General features: G+C 45.5%; 1 protein-coding gene across 42 annotated transcripts in view; it reads right to left on the bottom strand.

The window, feature by feature from the left end:
• Positions 1 to 22,012, bottom strand: part of Epb41l3 (erythrocyte membrane protein band 4.1 like 3) — a 214,271-nt gene that overhangs the window by 16,883 nt on the left and 175,376 nt on the right. For 14 of the 42 annotated variants that reach the window (XM_075956193.1, XM_075956169.1, XM_075956197.1 and 11 more), the window contains exons 9-13: positions 20,443 to 20,595; positions 16,334 to 16,431; positions 14,843 to 15,018; positions 11,399 to 11,619; positions 2,967 to 3,020 (exon numbers count right to left, since the gene is read on the bottom strand). In XM_075956193.1, coding sequence (XP_075812308.1) covers positions 2,967 to 3,020; positions 11,399 to 11,619; positions 14,843 to 15,018; positions 16,334 to 16,431; positions 20,443 to 20,595 — 702 coding nt within the window. Of the gene's footprint in view, positions 1 to 2,966; positions 3,021 to 7,624; positions 8,171 to 11,398; positions 11,620 to 14,842; positions 15,019 to 16,333; positions 16,432 to 20,442; positions 20,596 to 22,012 lie in introns of all 42 variants that reach the window. The other 28 variants (XM_075956158.1, XM_075956176.1, XM_075956168.1 and 25 more) reach the window with 4 other exon arrangements.

Raw genomic sequence — 22,012 nt, 5'->3', positions numbered from 1 at the left:
TTAGACAACGCTGGGACTGCAGGTGTGAACCATCACACCCAGCTGAACCCTCAGCTTAGACAGCGCTGGGACTGCAGGTGTGAACTGTTGCACCCAGATGAACCCTCAGCTTAGACAGCGCTGGGACTGCAGGTGTGAACCATCGCACCCAGCTGAACCCTCAGCTTAGACAGCGCTGGGACTGCAGGTGTGAACTGTTGCACCCAGATGAACCCCCAGCTTAGACAGCGCTGGGACTGCAGGTGTGAACCATCGCACCCAGCTGAACCCTCAGCTTAGACAGCGCTGGGACTGCAGGTGTGAACCATTGCACCCAGCTGAACCCTCAGTTTAGACAGCGCTGGGACTGCAGGTGTGAACCATCACACCCAGCTGAACCTTTATGCCTAGAGCAAGTTCTAGAGGGGAAAAGACTGACATACAGGATAAGGAAGAAACTATAAACAAAATCAGTTACCATCAATACCACTACTGTATCTTTCTTTAAAATGAAACAGGGTATTTCTTTAAATAAAAAAATAAAATAAAAAAGATACCCATTAAAACCATCTCACAGCCAATTCATTGCTCTTCCTTTTCCAGTTTTAAGGGCCTGGCTTATTTAAGGGCCTAACATCGAGCATCAGCAACTGCGCAAGTGGGCCACGGCCCGTGGACAGGAAACATAAGGTGTTTCTTAGGACAGCTCTCCGATCTGAGCCTGGTCGTCAGGCCGGTGTGAGACCCAGAGTCAAACTAGAGGTGAGCTGAGGTCATGCTCAAGGAAGGACACAAACAGAGCATCCGGTCCGCCCAGAGCTCAGCATTTTACCTACTCAGCTTTCCACCTGTTGGCATGACAGGTATGGGCAGCCATGTTTGAACTGGTCTCAGATTTCTTATCCGTCTTTGGGGACCAAGGTGCTTTCTCTGCACATCCCATAATGCAGTAATGATGGGGGAGAGTCTTCTGTTTTGTGTTAATTTCATTGGTTAAATAAAGAGACTGCCCTGGCCCTTTAATAGGACAGAAAATTAGGTAGGCGGAGTAAACAGAACAGAATGCTGGGAGAAAGAAGCTGAGTCAAGGAGTCGCCATGATTCTCCTACCGGACACAGACACAGGTTAAGATCTTCCCTGGTAAGACATCTCGTGGTGTTACAAGGATATTAGAAATGGGTTAGATCGATATGTAAGAGCTAGCCAATAAGAGGCTGGAAATAATGGGCCAGGCAGTGTTTAAAAGATTACAGTTTCTGTGTAATTATTTTGGGGCATAAGCTGGCCATGTGGGCGGCTGGGTGCCAGGAACGCAACCCCGCCGCTCCCTATTACACAGTAACGCTGGTGACGTAAAGGGAAGGGATGTGTACACAGGGAAACAGGACACCAAGCCAGTACTGGTGACAGGCTGGTTCTTATATATGCGTTGGGTCACAGTGTGCAAGATTATAGAGGGTACTCGCTTGCTTTAATGCTCTATAACACATTTGAAAAGCGTCACAGAGATTTAAGGCATCGTTGTTGAGTCATTGCTCATTTCTACTAGAGCTCTGGTTTGAGAGTTATCTACTAGAACGTACTAGCCTGTGGCTACTTACAACTGCAAGCTATCTACTGAATGCACTAGCCTGTGGCTACTTACAACTATCTCTTACAATTCAAGGTGCGGTTGTGTTTGGCAAAGAAAATGATTAACCTGTCTACTCAGCTACGGCTGCTGAGGGGAATCTGGAAAAATGGCGTTATGCTATTATCTTCTACTTTAAAATGTCGCAATGTATAAGCCACAGTAGTTCCAAAGGAAGAGAGCTTACAAAATACCTCCAGAAAATAATGCTTTGCTGGAGACATTTCCAGTGAAGTGATAAATGGAGGTGACTTGCAGGACTTCTAGCCCTTCCCCAAAACACAGCTATGGAGAATAGCTACTATTCAATTACATAAAAAAGACGCAAGGCCTAAAGTAAACTTTGCCATAAAGCAAAACTGAAATTCTTCTAGCGTCGTGAGAAATGAGCTTCTTGATTTCCATGACTATAAAGATACTGTTCCTACAGTATTTAAAAAACACTTACACATATTTTTAAGCACATGTATATGCATTTGAGGGTGTGCACACATGCACATAGGTGCCTGCAGAGGCCCCAAGCACCAGATTCCACAGGAGCTGCCTGATGTGCTGCTAGGACGCGGTCTAACTGCTGGGCCAGCTCTCTAGCCCCACTTTTATGTATGTTAATTGCTGTGAGTAGGGCGGATGTTAAAATAGACAAGCCACACACATGTTTAATACATCTTGAAGACTTAAGTCGGGAGAAATAACAGGACACCGTCTGACTGCAGTTTTTACAAGCAGTGATTTCTTGGTTTCTTTTCTTTAAAGAATTTGTTTCCTGAGAGTGGCTTGTGTTACAGCCATGGGCTCAAACATGTGCTAAGAAAAGTATTACTTCAATAAGTCTTAGATGGCCATTGGGGGTTTAAAAATATATCTGTATCCAGGCAATAAGCTAATTCAATTATCCATGAATCGTCTTTCTCCCTCATCATGGGTAGCATATAGAAACAGCCTCCTATCCAAAAGAGAAGAATCACCCTCCTCCTCCACCTCCCCTGGTCCCTCTTTTGTCTTTAAGGTATTGTCAGTTAGGTAACTGCTTCTCAGAATGGAATCCTCACATCAAATGCCCACGCATTTGGGAGCTGGCTGGAGCTATAAATCCCCTCTTGCCTCAGCCCTTCACAACCAGCAACACGATGGGGAGACCCTTCGGACCATTCGGACAGAAGTCAGAGCCTGAGAACCACCGGCTCTGGCAAAAACAAACACACAAAACTGAAAGCAAAAGAAAACATCTTCAGTTCTTGTTGGAAGTCATCATTTCCTTCCAGTTCAAAAGCGGATCCAGAGAAACCTTGCACCCAGGCACCCACCAAGCACCCGTGCTAGGAAACGCCCCCACCGCCCAATCTTCAGCCTCACCTCCGTGGCACTGGTTTCCCCATCAGCAGCGGTGTCTGTCCGTTCACTGTCGGTCTGTCAATCACAGAGGCAATCAGATCCGAGGAGGAAGCAGGGACAGAAAAGAAACCCATCTGGTCAGACAGGGCACACACTGGTGGAAGCATTCACGTTCTTTCCCTGGGGTCTGTGATACCCTACCTTCCCACGGGAGTATGGGCATGAGCAAAGCAAAGAAGAGGCAGAGCCTGGGGTCTTCAGCAGAGCCCCCTCCGAGGTCAAGACCCGAGGCACACGCACAGTGGGCCACCCTGACCTGTTTGCATTCACTGTTCGGAACATCAATCTGTCACCCCACCCTTTTCCACTGATGCCCCTAAAAGCTCTCCTTAAAAAATGTTTAATGCAAATCAAATGGAGGTTCATTCATACATATTTTACTCTAGTAATGCCACATTATAAAGGTAATGAATTTTGATTTATGCTAATAGCTACTATAACAGTCACTGGACTTTCAGCCCCTCATTTATACCATTGGTTCATTTCCACCCACTAGGACCACCAGGCTGTCTGCATTACCAACTAATGACCAGAGCGTACAGTGGTGATTCACAGGCATGTGTTTTATATAGAAAAAAAAAAACCACGTCATTTTCAAATAACCTTGCTAATGGGTAACAGCTCTGTCGTTCACTTTGCCCCATTCTCCAAGATAAAGAGGGATAGTCAAGTATGCATTTAACCATCTCATTGCAAAAAGACCATTCAGATGATGCAGATGATGGTAATAATAAAAGAGATAGAGAGAGAAAGAGACATCTACTTAGAGATGAACCAAACAAAGCACAGCATTCGCCAGAACCGGGATTATGGGGGAACGAGAAGAGCCCATTTCAGGGTTCACGTTTAATGTCTATGTGTTTTAATGTGTGTAGAGGGGTTTATGGTTTAAGACAGAAACTATGTATTGACGATGAGCCATCAATACAAACCAACTTCTCATTCATAAATCCAATCACGAGTACATTTCCCTCAGCCAAAGCTTGTGAGGAATGTGTTGAAAGCAAGCATCTGGCCAGCGGCTGAAGAGCTGTGGCTCTTTACAGATGCCATGTAAATGGGATGTTCAAAATGGCGGCCAGCATCGCTTCATCTCTGCCGACCCATCTCTGGCCAGGACAGTTTGCTGACACTATCCCAAACTTTGTCTGCACATATTCCTAAAACAAAAGCAGTTGACCTGCACCCTCGGCAGGTGTGCCTGAGAGTTCAACAGACTTTTCTCGACCTGATCGCCCATCTCCATTTAAAAAGTGGGGCAGGTGTGTCTACAAATTCCCTTTCAGGAGTCAGGCATGGCTATCCTAACTCCAGGGCCTCCACAACTGTCGGCTGGAGGAAGGATGACTCGGACTAGTACAAAAGGCAGAGTAGCTTGGAGATGTTTTAGGCCTTCAAGGAAATAAGAACCATATGTTCGGTTATTTTAATTAGCTGTGTCAGACACGCCCAACCTTGTTGAGGAAATTCTCTTCCTATTTTAAGAAGTCTTCCTTACTACTTTAAAATTGACTTCATGAACTTTCCAACAGCTGAGCAGTAGAGATCAGCTGCACGTTGGAGTAAGGGGTCTGATGTCAGACTGTTCAAATCCTTGCTTTTCAAACCTGCGGGACGTGGTGTGTATTTCATGGCCTAACCCATTTTCTTCTTGGAAAATGGAAATGGCAGCTGTATCTACATTGTATAAGGGATGCCAAATGCTTCATGGGATTCCTACCACACAGAACTACAAGGCGCCAATGAACTGAACTATAATGTATTGTTAGCTATTACTCTGCTTTTCCTAGGTATCAAAATGTTGCTGGTCATATCTAAACTCCCTCAGAAACCGGGTTCAGGGCATGGGTCTGTAAGAAGGCTCAAGGACCAAAAGAGATGGAGTGATGAGATCCTATATCTAAAAAACTCATCTGTGGACTCACTGGCATTGCTACTTCACAGCCTAACCTTCAACAAAAATAATAATTGAATAGCGCAGTCTTGGTAGCAGCTGTTAGTTATAGTCTGTTATATTATTATAATATATAATATGTACCTGTGACTACACAAAGCTGCAAAAGGATATCATGTCATGAATTATTGTATAATACAATCTTTACACAACTGGAAGATATATAGTATGTTGACGAATTAATTTTTCTTACATGTTGAAGTAAATCTCCCTTTTCTTTGCATTCCAAAAAATTACTCAGGAATTCATATGTAGCTACCTCCTATGTTATGGTAAACTAACTTCCTCTCAGTGTTTGGTGGGAGGTGATTGGATATTCTGCCTGTTGTTTGGCCATTCTGAAAGCACAGAAGAAAGACTGCTGGACCAACTGCTTCATCGTTGGAAATGATGACGCGTTTGGATGCTAGGTTTTGGTTTTGAGAAAGGCAGTGACTGACTCTCTACAGCACAGAAAAGGTCATGGCATGAGTGGCTTTTAGAAACCAGAGTGGCAGAGATGAATTGTATTTTAAAACGTCACTCAGTTTAGCTGACAGGGTACTCGAGGCCAACGGGATAAATGAAGCCTTGTAAGTTTGCAGCGTTTGAGAAATGGGATGACCCAGATAGGAGTTGTTTAGCTTAAGCTGAGGGACAGTATGCGGCTCTTAGCACCTGGGGGTTAAGAGTCAACATCGGGCAGATGCCCGCATCCAAAGCCTGGTGGCAGAAGTGCTAACATGGGCAGAGGAGGCTGGAGAAGAGGGCATGAGCTCTGCCGTGGTCAGAGCTGACTCAGTGTCCGGGTCTGCAACACTCAGGACAGCGAGGCCTGGGAAGCTCCCTTTCGGCATCCGCTAGCTTCAAACGGGGGCTGCTGTGATTTGCTTTGCTGATGTAATGCAGACATGCCCAAGTTTAACATTAGTTCGCATGCACTGACTCCAACAAGATGTAAACCCTGGATTAGGCACAAGATCTCTGTGGTTAGCATCAGAAAAGTCCAAACGGTGATTCGGAATTTAGAGAAGCATAAAGCAGGAATCTTTAGGATTTTTTTTTTTTTTGCAGGGTGTGAGGAGGAGATTCATGTATTAGAGCATTAGGGCTTGTTCTTCTGCTAAAAGAAAAGTAAGTCTCTTTAGAAGCCTGCCAATGGTCTTTGTAAATAATGTTCTCTTCCCGACTGCAGCATGCTAGTCCTCCACCATCTGACACCATAGTGTCGCGGCCGTGAGAAAGAGAGAGTAAAGCCTAAGACTTAAAGTGGTTCCCGATGTCTGCTGCGGCAGGGACCGTTATCTTTCTGCACACACACCACGATCCTGGAAAAGGGCTCCTAGGCAGTGCTGAGCTGAAAAGCCTATGCTGCCCTGTAAAACACCATCGAGACCATTCACGGTTTCCCCATTGCTGCTCAGAAGCAGGTGCAATGCCTACATATAGGAACCAGCACATTTTAGCTGCACCATACATTAACGGGGCAGGTCAAATTGTGATTTCTGACTAAGCACGGGGACTAAATAGGCTTTCTCCCTCCCCTCCCCCCTTTCTTTCAGTGCGGCCTTGACTGTGTTTTCTAAGGCAAGGAGTCCTGGGCTTGTCTCCTGTCACATAAAGTGCTTGCTTTGTGGGAAGAGGTGAGCTTGGGGCTCCTAGGGAGAGGTGTGGGAGAGTGAAGACATGACAGCCAGCGCCTGCAGGGGTCAGCTCCTATTCTTTTTCCTGTGCTGACTGAAGCTCTCAGAAAAGCTGCTGTGCTATTCACATGGCCGTGGAGCCGCGGGGAGGAGAGCGATGAAGAGGGAAACGTTGCTAGTTGCACAGCCTCACATTGTGGCTGGGATGAGGGAGAGGGATGGGCTGCAAGTTCAGGTTCTCTCCCTTTATAAGGAGACCTGCCCCAGGGTTAGACACATTAAGCCAATTTCCTGGCTGCACCCCGCTGCAAAATGTGGACACTAGGGTCTCATGCTGCTGTCTGATACAGACGCAAGTATGGCCAGCACAAGAGAGGGGGAAACCCTCACAAAAAAGTTGTCCTAACATTTTCTGAACACTACAGGAAGACATATGCGGTTCATGTGGTTCTTTCTGGTCCTACTTCTGGCTGTACCAGTGAATGATGCCATGTAGGTACCATAAACTGCTGTAGGCATTCCTTCTGTCAACAACGAGAGCTCATATCTAACAGGACCGTGGAGGCATTTTGGATCCTAGGGGGAGGAGAAACGGGCAATCTGGGAAAGCTCCTCGGACACAGTGATATGTAACCTTTGGTACAATCACTTGGTCACTCCCCCCGTATTTGCATCTTATTATCTGTATTATACGAGATTTAATTTACTAGATGGCAACTGAGCAGGATCTGTAACTAAGACATGGCCCTTTCCGTTGTGAATGGGTTTTCCGAAATCGCATCTGGGCAGAGCAATCAGCCAATGAGGGACTCAGTGGGTAGCAGAATGATTACAGGGTGGCTATGGGCTGCTACATCCACACGGTGTTGTGCCTAAGCCTGGGGCCTGGCTCGGACTCCCCAACACAAAAACCCTCAACATAGTGGCACAGACAATAAATGAGGCTCTGAAAGTAGGACCACTATGGCAGCAGCCAGCTAACACTGGTTCGGACTGAAGCACGGAACACGTAGGGAACGTGTGTTCTATGCTGAGGTACACACCTCTTCCTCTGAACTGTCACTCGGGTCATTGTCTAGGGAGACGCTCAAGGAGGCCGCCTTGGGCTCCAGGAAGCAGAGGCACAGAGCCAGAGGAAAGGAGAGCGTGAGGGCATATGGTACGGAGAAGGAGGCAGACAGCAGGAAGAAGAAGATGAAGAGGAAGCAGGGGAGGAGGGAGGGCGAGCGGATGGGCAGGAAGTGCTGCCAGCTCTGGGGCAGGAGGTTGGTTTCAGACAGGTTGGGAAAGGAGAGGTACCCGTCATCATCTAGGAGCGAGGGGAATGACTCGGGGAGCTGCAAGGAGAAGGAAAAGAGCGTGGTTCCTTTGCCAGTCTGCTGCCTGTAACTAAACGCCACATCTTGGTCCCCTAAGTAAGGCTTCCCCTGGCCGTCAGACTCCAAGGCTGGCTCAACTTTGGGCAGCACGGAACCTGGAAAGGGGCTCTCACTCTCCTTACACCTCCTGCGCAGCTCTGTGGGAGATGCAGGGTCAAGGTGGGCTGATGGGGGTGATGAGGGGCATGAGTCGGTGCCATGCCTGGGTGACTGATGGAGAAGGGACGGAGAAGGACAGGAAGCAGTAAACATAGATGCAAAAGGACAAAAAGAAAAAGTGCAATTAGTTAACTTTCTCATGGGCATCAACATAAAACCGTCAAACAAGAGTCTTCACGCAGCCCTGCTGCTTGGCAGCGACGCCCAGGAGGACGACGACTCCCCCGGTAGACCATCACACACAGGCCGAGATGTTGTCAAAGGTCAGGACAGAAGTCACCGTGAGGGAGCCACACACATGTGTGGCATAGCTAATCAATGAACTCTAATCAATGAACTCTAATCAATGAAAACCAAGACTTTCAGCAGCGACACCCTACCAGATCAGCTTCACCAAATGAAAATACAAATCAAATTCTGATTGTGGTCGCAGAATGTCTAGTCACCTTCCTGTCCTTGGCTAGCCAATTACAGCCCAAACAGGCGGCTTTCCTAATCAAGAAGTTTCTGGCCCCGCTCCTGTCTGATAGCAGTCACTGATGTGGATGAGGGGGGCAGGAGTGAGCACTTTGGGATCTCTGGTTCTCACAGATAATGGAAGCTCCTCTGATTCATCCATTTTGGCTTCTTTATCTAGGTGGCTGAACAGGATTTCGGTTCTTAACAGTGGCTTAAGGAAGCAAGCCACAAAACAAAACAAAACAATAACAAACAAACAAACAAAACCTCAGTTTTCTTGGAATGTGGTTTCTATATTTTTAGTTTCTGCTACATATTGTCTATTAATAACGGAAAGATGCAATTTGTCAGCCTCCTGATTTCTCTAAACATAAAGGGTTATGTTTACGATTGAGGTTTGAATCTTTATGCAATTGATGAAGCATGCTCTGGAATGCTCCCTGTGAGCGATGCATTTATGCGATTGGGGAATCGACTCCATTTTCTGGGATGCTGGCTGTCTCAATGGCCAAAGCCAGAAGCAAGGAGTCCCTAACAGGCTGGGGCAAAGCACGGGGGCTCAAATACTGTAAGTTCAAGGCCAAGGCATGCGGGGCTTGTGATAGCCTTCTTTAGCTGCTCCCCCTGCCCTGTGTGTGTGTCTCTGTGTGCGCGTGCACGCGTGCGTGTTACCTAGCAGCTTAAGAGCATGAAAATGACTCAGCCTGTTTGGTTGTGGTTGTCTAATCCTGACTTAGACAGACGTGATAAACAGAGCAACAAAGGGGGAGAAAACGCACAGCTGAGGCACGAGGGATGGACAGACACAATGCCCAGATAGAAGTTTACCTGGCTCTGACAGCCTTTGAAAGGTTTCTCTGATCCTCACACTTGATGTTAAACATTGAATACTAAACAGGCATCTGTGCAAATCTGGCTCAGCTAAGAGCAATGCAGATGTTACAAGCGGCCCCTTCACCTCTTTGTGAAGGCCACTCTCCCTAGGCGGTGAGACATTGCCTTGGTCCTAAGTCATAACCACATGCTCCTCCCCAGGCAGCCTGGGAAATAGTCTTTTAAACATCATCTCCAGCAGTGCCTTTTGGTTCAAAAATAAGCATCCTCTATGAAGCTTTTTGAAGACTGAAAGGCATAAGATTAGGGTTTAACCTTCTGGGCCATGTATTAAAGTGCTTTGGGGAAGACAGCTTTGCGGTGGGGAAGCAGAGACAGCACCCAGTCAGATCTAGGTCTCAGCCACAGCCTACGGGAAGACTCTGCTGAAAGGCGGTCTTCCTGGGGCCTGGGGTTACGAAGGCAGTAGTTTCTATGTCCTTCCATTTTCTCCAGGGCAACGGCAGCACAGAGTGAGATGGATGGGTGCTGCTCCTTCCTACATGCCAAGGTCGCAGGACAGTCTCTCAGAAACAAAGGGAAAGGATTCTGGAAACCTGAACCTTCTTTGGAAGCAAACATAGAAATAGCCTTCCTTTTTGTCTGCCATCTGGGTGTAGTTTCCCAGCCATGAGAATTGACCAGGGATAAGAACTGTACATGTTTGCACTCCAGGGGGACTATCGCCCCCAACCATGTTCCAGTTATCAGATCTATGTTGGTTTAAGTGATGAGGAGAGGGTAAAAGCCAGATTTGGAACAAAGCACATCTGGAGGGCAGAAGCGATCCTAAGGCTGTCATCATTCTCACTCTGTGCTGGTTGTTGTGTTTGGGAAACTAAGAATCTGTCCCTAAAAGGAAAAGCGAATCACAGACTGGGTGGTTTGAAATATTTTCATCTTCTATAGAAAGTGTTATTTTGCTCAGTTTAGGTTTCTGAGGTGCTGGATATTAAACCAAGCATCCCCACACACTGGGACAGCCCTTTACCACTAAGCCACATTCGCAGAAGCAGAAACAGACATCATTCATCCGATGAGCTACCTGCCTAGGAGGCTGTTGAGTTTTTACCGGAAGGAGCCCCATGCGGTCCCATGTGCTGGTTTTTTTTTTCCCCCAAGAACATGTCTATGCAACAAAGCACCGGGGCATCAAATGCACTGGCATTTCAGGATAACCCAGAGGCTGTCAAACGATTCATTTCCTGGCCTCCGTCTCTTTGTGTCCTGCATATTACAGGGGGCTCTCGGTTCCCGTTGCCACTACGCACGAGCCTCCCAGATATGCTAAGTTTCAAATGTTCTGCTAGGGAGTTGCCATAGTATCAGATCATTAGAAATCAATCTGAAACTAAAAACTCATCTCTAAGCAATTTCATTTGGGGGAAGTGATGTCATAGAATGCAATGAATTAAAATGGCTATCATGTCAAGTTCACTTTTCTCTTTCATTGCAGCAGGCCACTCCTTTGCAGACGAGAGTGGGAGGGCTGAGAGACAAACACACAGGTTATAGGCGGTCAGTGTTCCTGTCATCAGGAAAAAACGGAGGCGTGTTTCCTTAGCATGTAAGGAAACATACCACCCTGGGTAGGAAAACGGGGCCAGAAACCGACAATAGCCTTAGTGACAGTTGCAAAACCCGAGTCCAAACAGAAAAAAGTACTGCACCCCCTAAAATGTTTTTAAAGAGATCACTCCAGAACAGCTGTTGAAAGTCTTGTAAAACACATTCCTTGTTAAAATATTCCAAACAGTTAAGAAAACCACTTTACGAGACTATGCTGAAATAATAATAATAATGTAAACCCCGGCATGAACATGATCAGTGCTGGCGTCTGAACGCTCCTCCACCTTCGAGCCCCCCCCCCCCCCGGTCTACCATCTCAGAACCACCGAGCTGTTTGTAAAGATGAGGACAGCTCAAGAAGGCAGCCACGAGCTGTACCTTTCCCTCGAGCCGGAGGGCTGGGACGGGGGTGGCTTCCTCGGCCTTCTTCCTCCGGTCCTCTTCCTCACCATGCTCCTCTTCAGCCTTCTTCTCTGGGGTCACAGTGGTGATCAAGTTGGTCTGAGAGATGCCCTTTGTTGTGGCGTACTGGCCTGTGCCAACCTCTGCAGCAGACATAGAATCCTTCATGTATATTTCATGGTTTTCATTCACTGAGGCTAAAAGCAAATACAATCGGGGGAAATAGAATCCCAAAGAGATAAGTCAGAAGACGGAACAACAACGCCACACCGCACCTCTGCTAGAAGAAAAACACCAGTGTAAAGTAGCAGGCTGGTTTGCATAGGGCGGAGGCGAGCTGCGGGGACTTTTACCCAAGCACTATCTGCATCACCTGGACCAGTGTTTTCAAAGGATTTAAATGCCCACATCTTGAACCCTAGAATAGCGCCTAACGTTCTCATAATCCCCAGTGAGCATACGGAGGCTGGCTTTACCCTTGGCTGGGCACTCACACCAGATTCATACCCAGTTCAACAATTCCTAGCAGTATCTACAGCAAATACTCTAATCACGTGACTTTGAGCATATCCACGGAAGTGCCACTCACCAAAGGAGCAATGGATTATTTCTGTATTATTTTTCAATGTTGAAAAGTTCATCACTCTCCACAATACTCAACACAACAATATGCTCAAAGCACAGTAACAAAATTTACTAATTTCGGCAGAGGTTATAAAATTTAGAAGGGTATTCCTCCAAGTTGATGTAAGGAGATGTTTTTGTTTACATCGCATTGGAAACAGACTGCCGTGAGGATACGCATGTAAACTTCATTCTCCCCTCGACTCTTTGGGGAAAACAAGACAAAGGTTGCTAGCAATCAAAACCCATGCAGAGGCAGAACACGTGAGCACAGGGATGTGAGGTTCAGCCTTCATCCCGGCTAGACCATGCAGAGGCAGAACACGTGAGCACAGGGATGTGAGGTTCAGCCTTCATCCCAGGTAGACCATGCAGAGTCAGAACACGTGAGCAGAGGGATGTGAGGTTCAGCCCTTCATCCTGGATGTTGTCTTAGTAAAAGATGCTTCATTCAGCTCAGGGCTTAATTATGATCAATATTAAATTTTGCTAGTTATTCTTTTAGGGCTTAGATCTCATAAAAAAACACACTGGAATTTATAAACACTTCTTTTCAAACACCCCACAGTTGATCACAGACAAAGATACGGCTTTTAAAACGCCAACAAAAACAAAACAGAAAAGGATTCTGAATGAAACCCCTCACTAAGATATTCTCTGCCCCTTTATGTTGATGAAAAGCTCGCTATTTTAGCAGCCGGTTATGCTGTTATAAACAGGCCGCTGTCGCGTGAAAAAGCAGCTCAATGTTCCAGCATGCAGACATGGCACTCGGCGCTGCCGCAGAAAACATTCTAGAATTGGCAGAGCAACAAAGAGCGAGACAACACATACTAACATCACTTTTGGGCAGAAAGGAAGAGACAGCATGATATTAGTACATTGATTTCACAATTGTCTTCTGTTTGCTCAACAATTATTTTCACACAAAGGCCACGAAGGAACACAACAGTGACAACAGCCGTATCCCTCGGGCACACGCCACTGAACAAAGTGAGCGGCATTCGGCAGAAAGAAAGGCATGACTCTACGGAACGTCCTCACATACTGACTCAGAGAACATACAGATTTTTAGCGGACTAAAGACCAGAAAAGCTTTGGTGCTAATGTGGAGATTTTCACGTCTTCATTCGACTGCCAATGTATCTTGGGTCTAGAAATATCGAAAGATACAGAACGGCAGCATTCTCTCTTGACATCTCTTGTGGATTGTTACAGGACTTCTCTGGATACTTAATCTGGAGATGCTCAAGTCCCTACCAAAAATGACATGCTTTTTACATACAATCTGCACATCGGCCTATTGTGTTTAAACTATCTCTACTGCTTTTAATGCTGAACACTATGAAGATGATAGGTAAGTCGTTATCACATTGCGTGGTTTCGAGAATGATGAAAGAAAACAGCCTTTGTGCATTCATATGGATGTGATTTTTTTTTAAGGGGAAGAAATTATAGTGTTATAATTATCTATCAGCTGTCTGTATGTCTGTCTACCATTGCCTATCAGCTGGGGACAGAACTGAACCTAGGGTCTTGGGTCTGTTTGGTCAGTTTAATCCCCACCCACCCTGGAGTCTCTCATATTTCCAACCCACATTTTCAATCTGCATTTGGTTTTCTATGGACTCAGAGCCTTTGGATATGAGGGCTGTTTGTGATTAATGTTGTGGCCTGCCTACAAAGCCTTTGAGAGTAATTATCAGCATAGTCACAGTGACAATTATATAAACACTGGGAATTCTCCCTCATACACTCTCTTTGCTCTTCATAACAACCCCGCTGAAGGTGGTCTTACATCCATTTCCACATGACTAAAACCGAGGGCCGCAGAGCCCGGGCTGTGGCATGCATTTTCCTACGTATCTAGATGAGTCTTGTTTTTTACACCAGTAGCAATATATACAACACAGCCTCACCGTACAAACATGGCTGTTTCTTAACCAGGGGTGTGAGGAATGGGTTGAGGGGAGTTGAAACCCAACAAGGAAGGAGCAGCTGAAAAATACAGATGAGTTAAGAGGCCCTATGCAATCTAATTTCCCCTTTCCATTTAGGCTTACTTATTAAAATTGTGCATGCCTTTCAGAAACGTCTAATTCTTTATTCATTCAGGATGAGTTTTCCATGAACCAGCCTTGGCCAGGCGCTGAGTTAGAGGCCAGAGCCTTGCCCACAACCAGGTCCTAAATGTTCTGTTGCAGCACACCCTGGAGCAGAAAGCATAGCTCTCTGCCATGAAGGATAACATCCCACCCACACTGTAGACACGAAACCACCCCTACTGAAAACTCAGGATCTTGTGCTTCCCTGAGGGGAGCTGACAGGTCATCTCCAGCCACACGTGTTTGACTAGACAGGAGATGGCCATTCGCTACAGAGATGCTTTCTCCCACCATCCCAAGCAGACTGATAACACCCATTCTCTCTAACTTTTAGAGATGTATTTAGCTTAGAGTTTTCTTCCTGTTAATTCTTGAAGATCTGCCCTGAAGAGAACTGAACTCTAGATCTGTGAGGCCTGCATTCAGAATGAATATGTTTTCTCAAGGTTCAGACTGCGAAAGACGAGACCCTCATCCCCTAAGTACTGACGTACTCCAACATGAGCTCACAAGAAAACAGACTGACACAGTCAGTCTTTGGAAATGAATGCGCAGAACCTGACGTTCAGTCACGCGGATCCACATGACATCATTTCCCAGAGTGCAATGGGGGAACCCTGTTTACCCAAAGCTCATGGTTGTTTCACATGCCCTGATGTAGAGTTACAGAGAGCTAGTTAGTATTGCCTACCTCCGTCCAGGCTGCGGGACATGGTGTAACGTTTGCTGGAGGAGCGCTCGAAGTAAGGCGCCGGGCGGTCTATCAACGCACTGGCTCTTCTCGTCTGCGCCTGAGTTCTGCCACTGTATCGGAACTTGGAGCCCAAGGTCAGGAATTTCTTTGGAGGTGCTTCTGGTAGCAATAATCTAAGGGCATTAAAGAAAACACCAGGAAAATTAACGCATGCCCGGGTGGTGTTCAAAGCCGATTGCTTTGCTTTTTGTGCTAAAAGTTCAACGCATGTGTAATGAAATGAATCTGAGTTTAATTTTTAATTTTAGGAAACACCGTCAACATAATATATATTAATTAGAGATGTTATTTTACAGAAGTTGAAGCAAAATAGGGAGGGTTGGGCAGAAGAGAAAGGAATGTCCAGGGTTTATAGCTTGGTGGCAGGATGCTTGCCTTGTATGCCAGGGCCTTGGGTTCTATTCCTAGTACTACACACACACACATACACACACACATAAAATAAATATTAAGTCATGTATGCTGGTACATGCTGGTAATCCTAGAATTTAGGAGATGGAGACAGAAGTTCAAGGTCATCCTCAGCTACATAGTGAGTTCAAGGTCAACCTGGGGGCTATGGAGACCTGTTACACACACACACACACACACACACACACACACACACACACGCACATAAAATAAATATTAAGTCATGTATGCTGGTACATGCTGGTAATCCTAGAATTTAGGAGATGGAGACAGAAGTTCAAGGTCATTCTCAGCTACATAGTGAGTTCAAGGTCAACCTGGGCAATGGAGACCTGTTACACACACACACACGCGCGCACACACACACACACACACACACACGTAAGGAACAGATAGGATACTTTAAAACTATAAAATAAAATGACAAAAACACATGATAAATTAAGGAAAATTCTTGAGATTTAGGCGGATGTTCTTTTAGGATTTCTGTCAAGGTGCTCGGTTTGAGCTGGGTACGGGAGCATCGATCCATGACCCCAGCTCTCAGGAGGTTGGGGGAGGAGGATTGGGAGCTTTAGGACAGCTTGGACTATACAGAGGCTGTGTCTCAAAAAAGAAGCAAAGCGGAAGAGGGTGCCACATAACCTAAGAACCCAAGTTCGGATCCCCCAAACCCACTTAAACCTGGGCAGGGCAGATCTAGCATGTCTATAGGGAGCTGGGACAGGGGAGCCCAGCCTGGTGTAAGCAGCAGTGAACCCTGTATTAAACACAGAGGGAAGTGAGCGCGGATACCCAAGGTTGTCCTCTGACCTCTACGTGTACAGCGGCAGGCATGCACTGTGTCCCTCCCAAACAGAGGAAGGAAAGAGGGACAGAGAGGAGAAACAGTGACCATTGTGATGACAGGAACAGAAAGTTCCATGATGTTTTCCGCTGCATCTTTTTTCCCCTGGTACAGGTGGTCCCAACAGCTCCCAATTTTGTTAGGAAGAAACCCAAACATTCTCCCCCTACCTGAAAAAGGTATGATGCTCCACGCACACTTTCCAGAGGCGCTTGGCAGCCCGATGGTTCGGCAATTTGAACCCAATGGTGCTCTCAAACTGCTCAAACTGAAATATTTAAAACACACACACAAGAAAGACTAGAGTTCAGTTTGGTATTCTATAAATAAAAACTTCGCAAAAACATTTACACACTTACAGCCCATCATCCTTGTTTTTATTACTGAGTCGGCCGTGGTGTGCAGAATCCGTTCATTTTAAACCATCTTTTACCTACCACCTCAGCAGGCCTGAAGTATACGTAACTGCCAACAATCTGTAGAAGCCCAGTCTAAACTCAGATCAGGGAGACATGTGGATTCCCCCCGAGATCAACTAGCCCTGATCTCATTTTAAATTACGTTTCCATGTTTTGTCAGTGGCACGGGGACTTGAATTAAAATGCTCAGAAAATTAACACAAATGTAAAAGAAAGTCTATTGTAGACATAGAAATACATATCCCTTTCTCCACAGTGGATGCTTCACTCTGTGATATTGCTGAGGTGCCCTGGGTGTTTAACAGTACCGACTGATGATAACACTTCTCTATTATACATAACACAGTACCAACTGATAACACCTCTATATTATACTCAACACACTGGCAGAACACATTTTCATATTTCCCAACTTGCTGAGACTCTTCAGATGATACTTTGTCAGCCATTTAAGCTCTCAAGATGAAATATCTGTCCCTCTGTATCATGTTTTAGTATTATTTTCACAGAAGCACTCCCAGCTGTCTGTCTGCAGACGTCATACAGCAGGCCAGCAGAGGGTCACCTTACACATACAGGCTTAACCCCAAAGCACAGAACAACATGGCTGTTGGTTTCCACAGCAAAAATAACTCGTTGCAAATCAGCAAGGTGAGCACCTCCTATAAGCAGGCCTGTGAGATATGATTCCCATCGACCCCTTTTTCCTGTTTGCCGACGTACTAGAGGAACTGGGAAATATGCCAAACATTGCCTTTCCCAGTTCCCTTTGCGCTGGCCACTCCTGCAGTGGTTGTTGGGAAAATTGATGTTGTCCGAAGGTCCTCATAAGAACTGTGGCTGCTGAGTAAATACCACCCTTTAGTCCTGCGTCTAACACCTAAGACCAGGACACCTCAGCCAGGCCAGGGGCTGCTGAGTCATCTCATTCTCTCTGGAAGATGTAGGGAGGAATTTCTCTTCAAAATCTTTATGGCTATATAATAAGTATACATATTTCTGGAGCATACTGTGGAAGTTCAAAGGCTGCACACTGTGATGTCTGCCAGAGGTATCACCTCAGACATGTATGTGATTTAACGCTGGGAATATTCCACATCATCCCTACTATGTGTTTTGAAGCTGTCAGATTCATTGTCAACTATATCTCCCGACAGAACTCCAGAGCACAGGAAGCTCCTCCACCTACCAAGTGCAGCCTTATTTTCTAAAATGACAGCCATCTTCTTTCCAGCCCAGTTCCCCCTTCCAGCCTTGGAAAGCCTCACTCCCCTCTCCACTCCTAGCTGCTCGTTTGTGGGAAGAGACCAGGTCTCTGCTGCTCTTAGCTCAGGACCAGCAGCCCCCAGGTTGCCGATGTTCTGATGTTCTCCCCACTCTGGTTAGTGTCTGCAGAGCTAGTGCGCCGCTGGCCTTTTTAGCTCAAATACAAGCATAAGGGTAGAAGTTCCTTTGCACCTGCTTCTGCCAGGGCCAAAGCCGGACTCAGCCTCTCTTCCATCCTTTAGCGATGAGGAGCCACCCTCTGCCGCCTCTCATAACTCACCCGTCACCTCGATGCACCCTGACTTCCCAACTCTGACATGATAACACACGTTTCCCTGGCCCGCATTCTGCACGCCCTCTGTGTAGCCCACAGCACTGCCAGCGGATCACTTTCCAGAGACTCCTGTCACGCCATTGCTTCGGCCCTAATCTGTGGTTGTCTGTCTGCTTCTCCCTGTGTTGCTCTTCTGCCTGCCCCGTCTCGAACTGATCTTATAAGGGCCTCCTTTTGAACCCGTCCTGTTCTGTGGGAAATTTATGCCATGCCCTAAAGCCTTCAATACGTTGTATACAGCTGGTGACCACTTACTGTCTACCGTGTAAGAACTAAGCCTTACAGTCTGCCTTTACCCCAACAAGCCGACCATGCGACCGAGTCATTTTGATACTTTTTAAAAGACCTTTATTGCATGATGTCTCTGACTTCACTTCCCCTTTGTGTCTTAAAATTTGAAATGCTAAAAACTGGCAAACTCTTAATAATTTTAACTCAGAAAACAAAGAGCAGGGAGTGGGTCCACATTAAAGGAATTTCAGTCCTGACGATTTTCTGAAAAATATCCCCAACGGTCCCCTCACATTTAAAACCATTTGTCAGTTCCACTTACGGGAACAGAAACCTGACTCTTTGGGAAGGAAAAGCAAACTTTACCCTTTACCCCTGCCGCACTCAGCCCAAAACTTCCCAGTTCTGCCCAGAACCTTGCTGCAAACGTGTTCCTTCCACGCTCCTCTCACAGCCTCTGAGCCACAGGGTCCCACTCCCTGTCACACTGTGTAGTTGGATTTTATTGTGACATTTAGGAAAGCAAAATATTACTTCTGGGTGTTATCTCCTTATTTAAACCTTCCACAGATCACGGCGTCTGTTAGTTCACGTCATCAGCTCCCATCTGACCTCCACCAATACCCTCAATCACATCTAGAGGATACCGTCTCGTGTGTGACACATGCTCACTGTTTCTCTGCTTAATGGAAAATAAATGGAACATGCCTTAAAAGAAAGAACAAATAATATTTATCCATTTCTAATGCACCACCTACGGTCTGACAAAAACGTGCTCACCTAAGTTGTCTGATTCAAATGAATGTATGTATGCATTAAGTGTTTATCATACAATCTTTAAGAACTATATTTTAAAACTCTGCAATTTCAGGTATAATGTGAAATACTATTATTCTTGTCCTCTATTTCAATTTCAAACCTTTAAAATGTTTATTTCATACAAATGAGTGTTTTGTGTACATGTATGTATGTGCACTATTTTCATGACCTGGAATAGCGCATCAGATTCCCTGGAGCTGGAATCACAGATGCTTGTGAGCCACCACGTGGGTGCTGGTAATTGAATCTGGGTCCTCTACACAAGCAACAAGTGAGGTTAGCCTCAGAGCCATGTCTACATCCGTAGACTTTAATTATTAACATGATTTTCCATCCAGATACTCCATTGGAGGCTTAAAATCTTAAGAACTGATCCTTGTATTATATCAGAGTATCTTCAGAGACATAAAGGAGTAGGGATCTTTGAGGCTTGACAGCCTTTAATATACTAACTACACCCATTAGAAATTTTAGGTATTATTAAAATTTATTAATTTCCTCCTAAGAGTGTGTTGAGGAGCAGGCATTTATAGCTTATTATGTACAAATTGCTAAGCAAGATGCAGGGTCATTGTGTAGGTTATTGCTTAAAGAGTATTAACAATTCTTATTATTAGTTTCTCTAATAAAAAAGCTACAAAATTCACATTCAGAACTCTGCTCCAATGTTTAAAGCATGCTCTCTTGAAGCTATTGGCTCGAGGGAGCAGCATGATCTATAGGAGAAAACATGGGAGTGCGATTATAACAGGACACAGAGAAAGAGAGCTCTTTTTTTTTTTTTTTTGGTTTTTTGAGACAGGGTTTCTCTGTCGCTTTGGAGCCTGTCCTGGAACTAGCTCTTGTAGACCAGGCTGGTCTCGAACTCACAGAGATCCGCCTGCCTCTGCCTCCCAAGTGGAAAGAGAGCTCTTAACCACAGCTTGAAGTATATGAAAAATAGGCAGGAGTCTTGATTCTACATTAAAATATGATTTTAAAAGTTTTTTCATTAATATATGCAGTTGGTTAAAAAAAAACAACCCAAATAATTTAAAAAGAAGGGAACATTTTGTTACTATTTGCTGGAGAGACCCACACCGAACTCTCAGAGGCACTGAGACATAATTCTCCCTGCCCCACAATGCTTGGAACCCGCAAACAGTCTATATTTCTTCACGCACCTGGGACCCTTCTTCCCAAAGCCTATGAAAAATATGCGTGTACTTACCTCTCCTGGCCTGATTTTAATGTAAAAGTTGTTCCTTTTATATGAAATTTTTAGGACCTTAGGCCAAGCAAATCTGTTTATCCGAAGCCGATCACGGTAGATCAATAGACCGCTCGCACAGACTCCCAACATAATTTCCACTCCTTCCGAATCCTGGAAGACACAATGGAGCAGTACGTCGCCTATTTCCATTTTCTGAAGGTACAAGATCTAGAACTCCATGGCAGAAGTTATAATTGACTAATTTGAATACGAAAAATACTGCTGCAATTTTTAAAAAACACCACTACTATATAATAGCATTTTAATGATGGCATTTTTCACCGAGGGGGGGGCTGGTGAAGTTAAATCAATTCACCCAAGTATATGAGACTTATGGCACTAACACTGTACACAGAGTGCATACACACACGCACACACACTTATACACAAACACACACACACAGTCTTCACTATGAAATTCTGAGGCATGGAGTCACCCAGCACCCTGGCTTAAGAGGTGTCCTTGTAACGTCTGTCCCCTTTGAATGTCTTATCCACGGAATCTGTAATATGTACATCTGTAATGGCTTTGACGGATGAAAGACCTGATGGCGTCAGAACGCATGTGAGTTGCACCGGAAGCTTCTTCACAGGCAGGCCCCGCCCAGGAAGTGACATGTAAGACTCTGTCTAGTAGTTGGCCTGGGCCTGCCAGCTTGGAGTCACTGTGTCGTACCAGGGGAGTGGAGAGGGAGCAATGAAAGAGACCAAACAGCAGAACCTCCTCCTCCTATGTGGTGGGAGGTTTCTATGACCCTCACCACGAAAAAAAGAGCTGTGTGCTTCCAGAATGAAAAGCCTTTCACTGAAAACATTGAATTTTGAAAAAAATACAAAAGTTTAAAATAAAACATTTTTACTTTGATACTCTATTTGATACCAACTTATTCCATAAGGTGAAATGATTTGAAGTCAGGCTTTTATATTACAATAAGGCATTTTATATTATAATAGGGGATTTTTAAAAATTATAATGTAACCTGTACTGGTAGGGGCTTTAATCTGAAGGGGCAACTTGAGAACCTGTAACCTTATGCACCCGAAGTCACAGTTGTTGGTCCATGGAAACCAGCTAGTCTGTTCCTAAGGCCACTTGGAGGAGGGCACTTGGAGCTTAAGAAGACAGGCCGGCAGGGGGAGGCACTGTTTTCATAGCTGCTCTTTGAGCCATTTTCTCTGGACATAAATACTTTTTTGCCTTTGTCCCAAGAGGAAAAGAATATTAAAACCATTTTTCATTATTATCTATATTCTCACCACCTCTTATGTCACTGAGCATAAAGAAAATAACGCCCTTCACAGAAAAGTTAAGGGAAGGCCCACTCATCGCTTCCTATGCATTCGCTGTGTGTGGCTCCTTAAATGGTCGGTGTCCCCTCCACGTCTGTTATCCTGTGGTGCTATGACCGAGTCTCCCCTCATCTCCCCTTCCCTGGAGATTTAGCTGGCTAGGACTGCAACTCTGCTTTGCCCCTGTAACTGGTTCCTGTCCTGGAACTAGCTCTTGTAGACCAGGCTGGTCTCGAAC

The sequence above is a fragment of the Microtus pennsylvanicus genome, chromosome 22 (assembly GCF_037038515.1).
Source record: "Microtus pennsylvanicus isolate mMicPen1 chromosome 22, mMicPen1.hap1, whole genome shotgun sequence".
NCBI lineage: Eukaryota > Metazoa > Chordata > Mammalia > Rodentia > Cricetidae > Microtus > Microtus pennsylvanicus.
The sequence above is the reverse complement of the archived record's forward strand: the minus strand, read 5'-3'. Positions and strand labels throughout refer to the sequence as shown.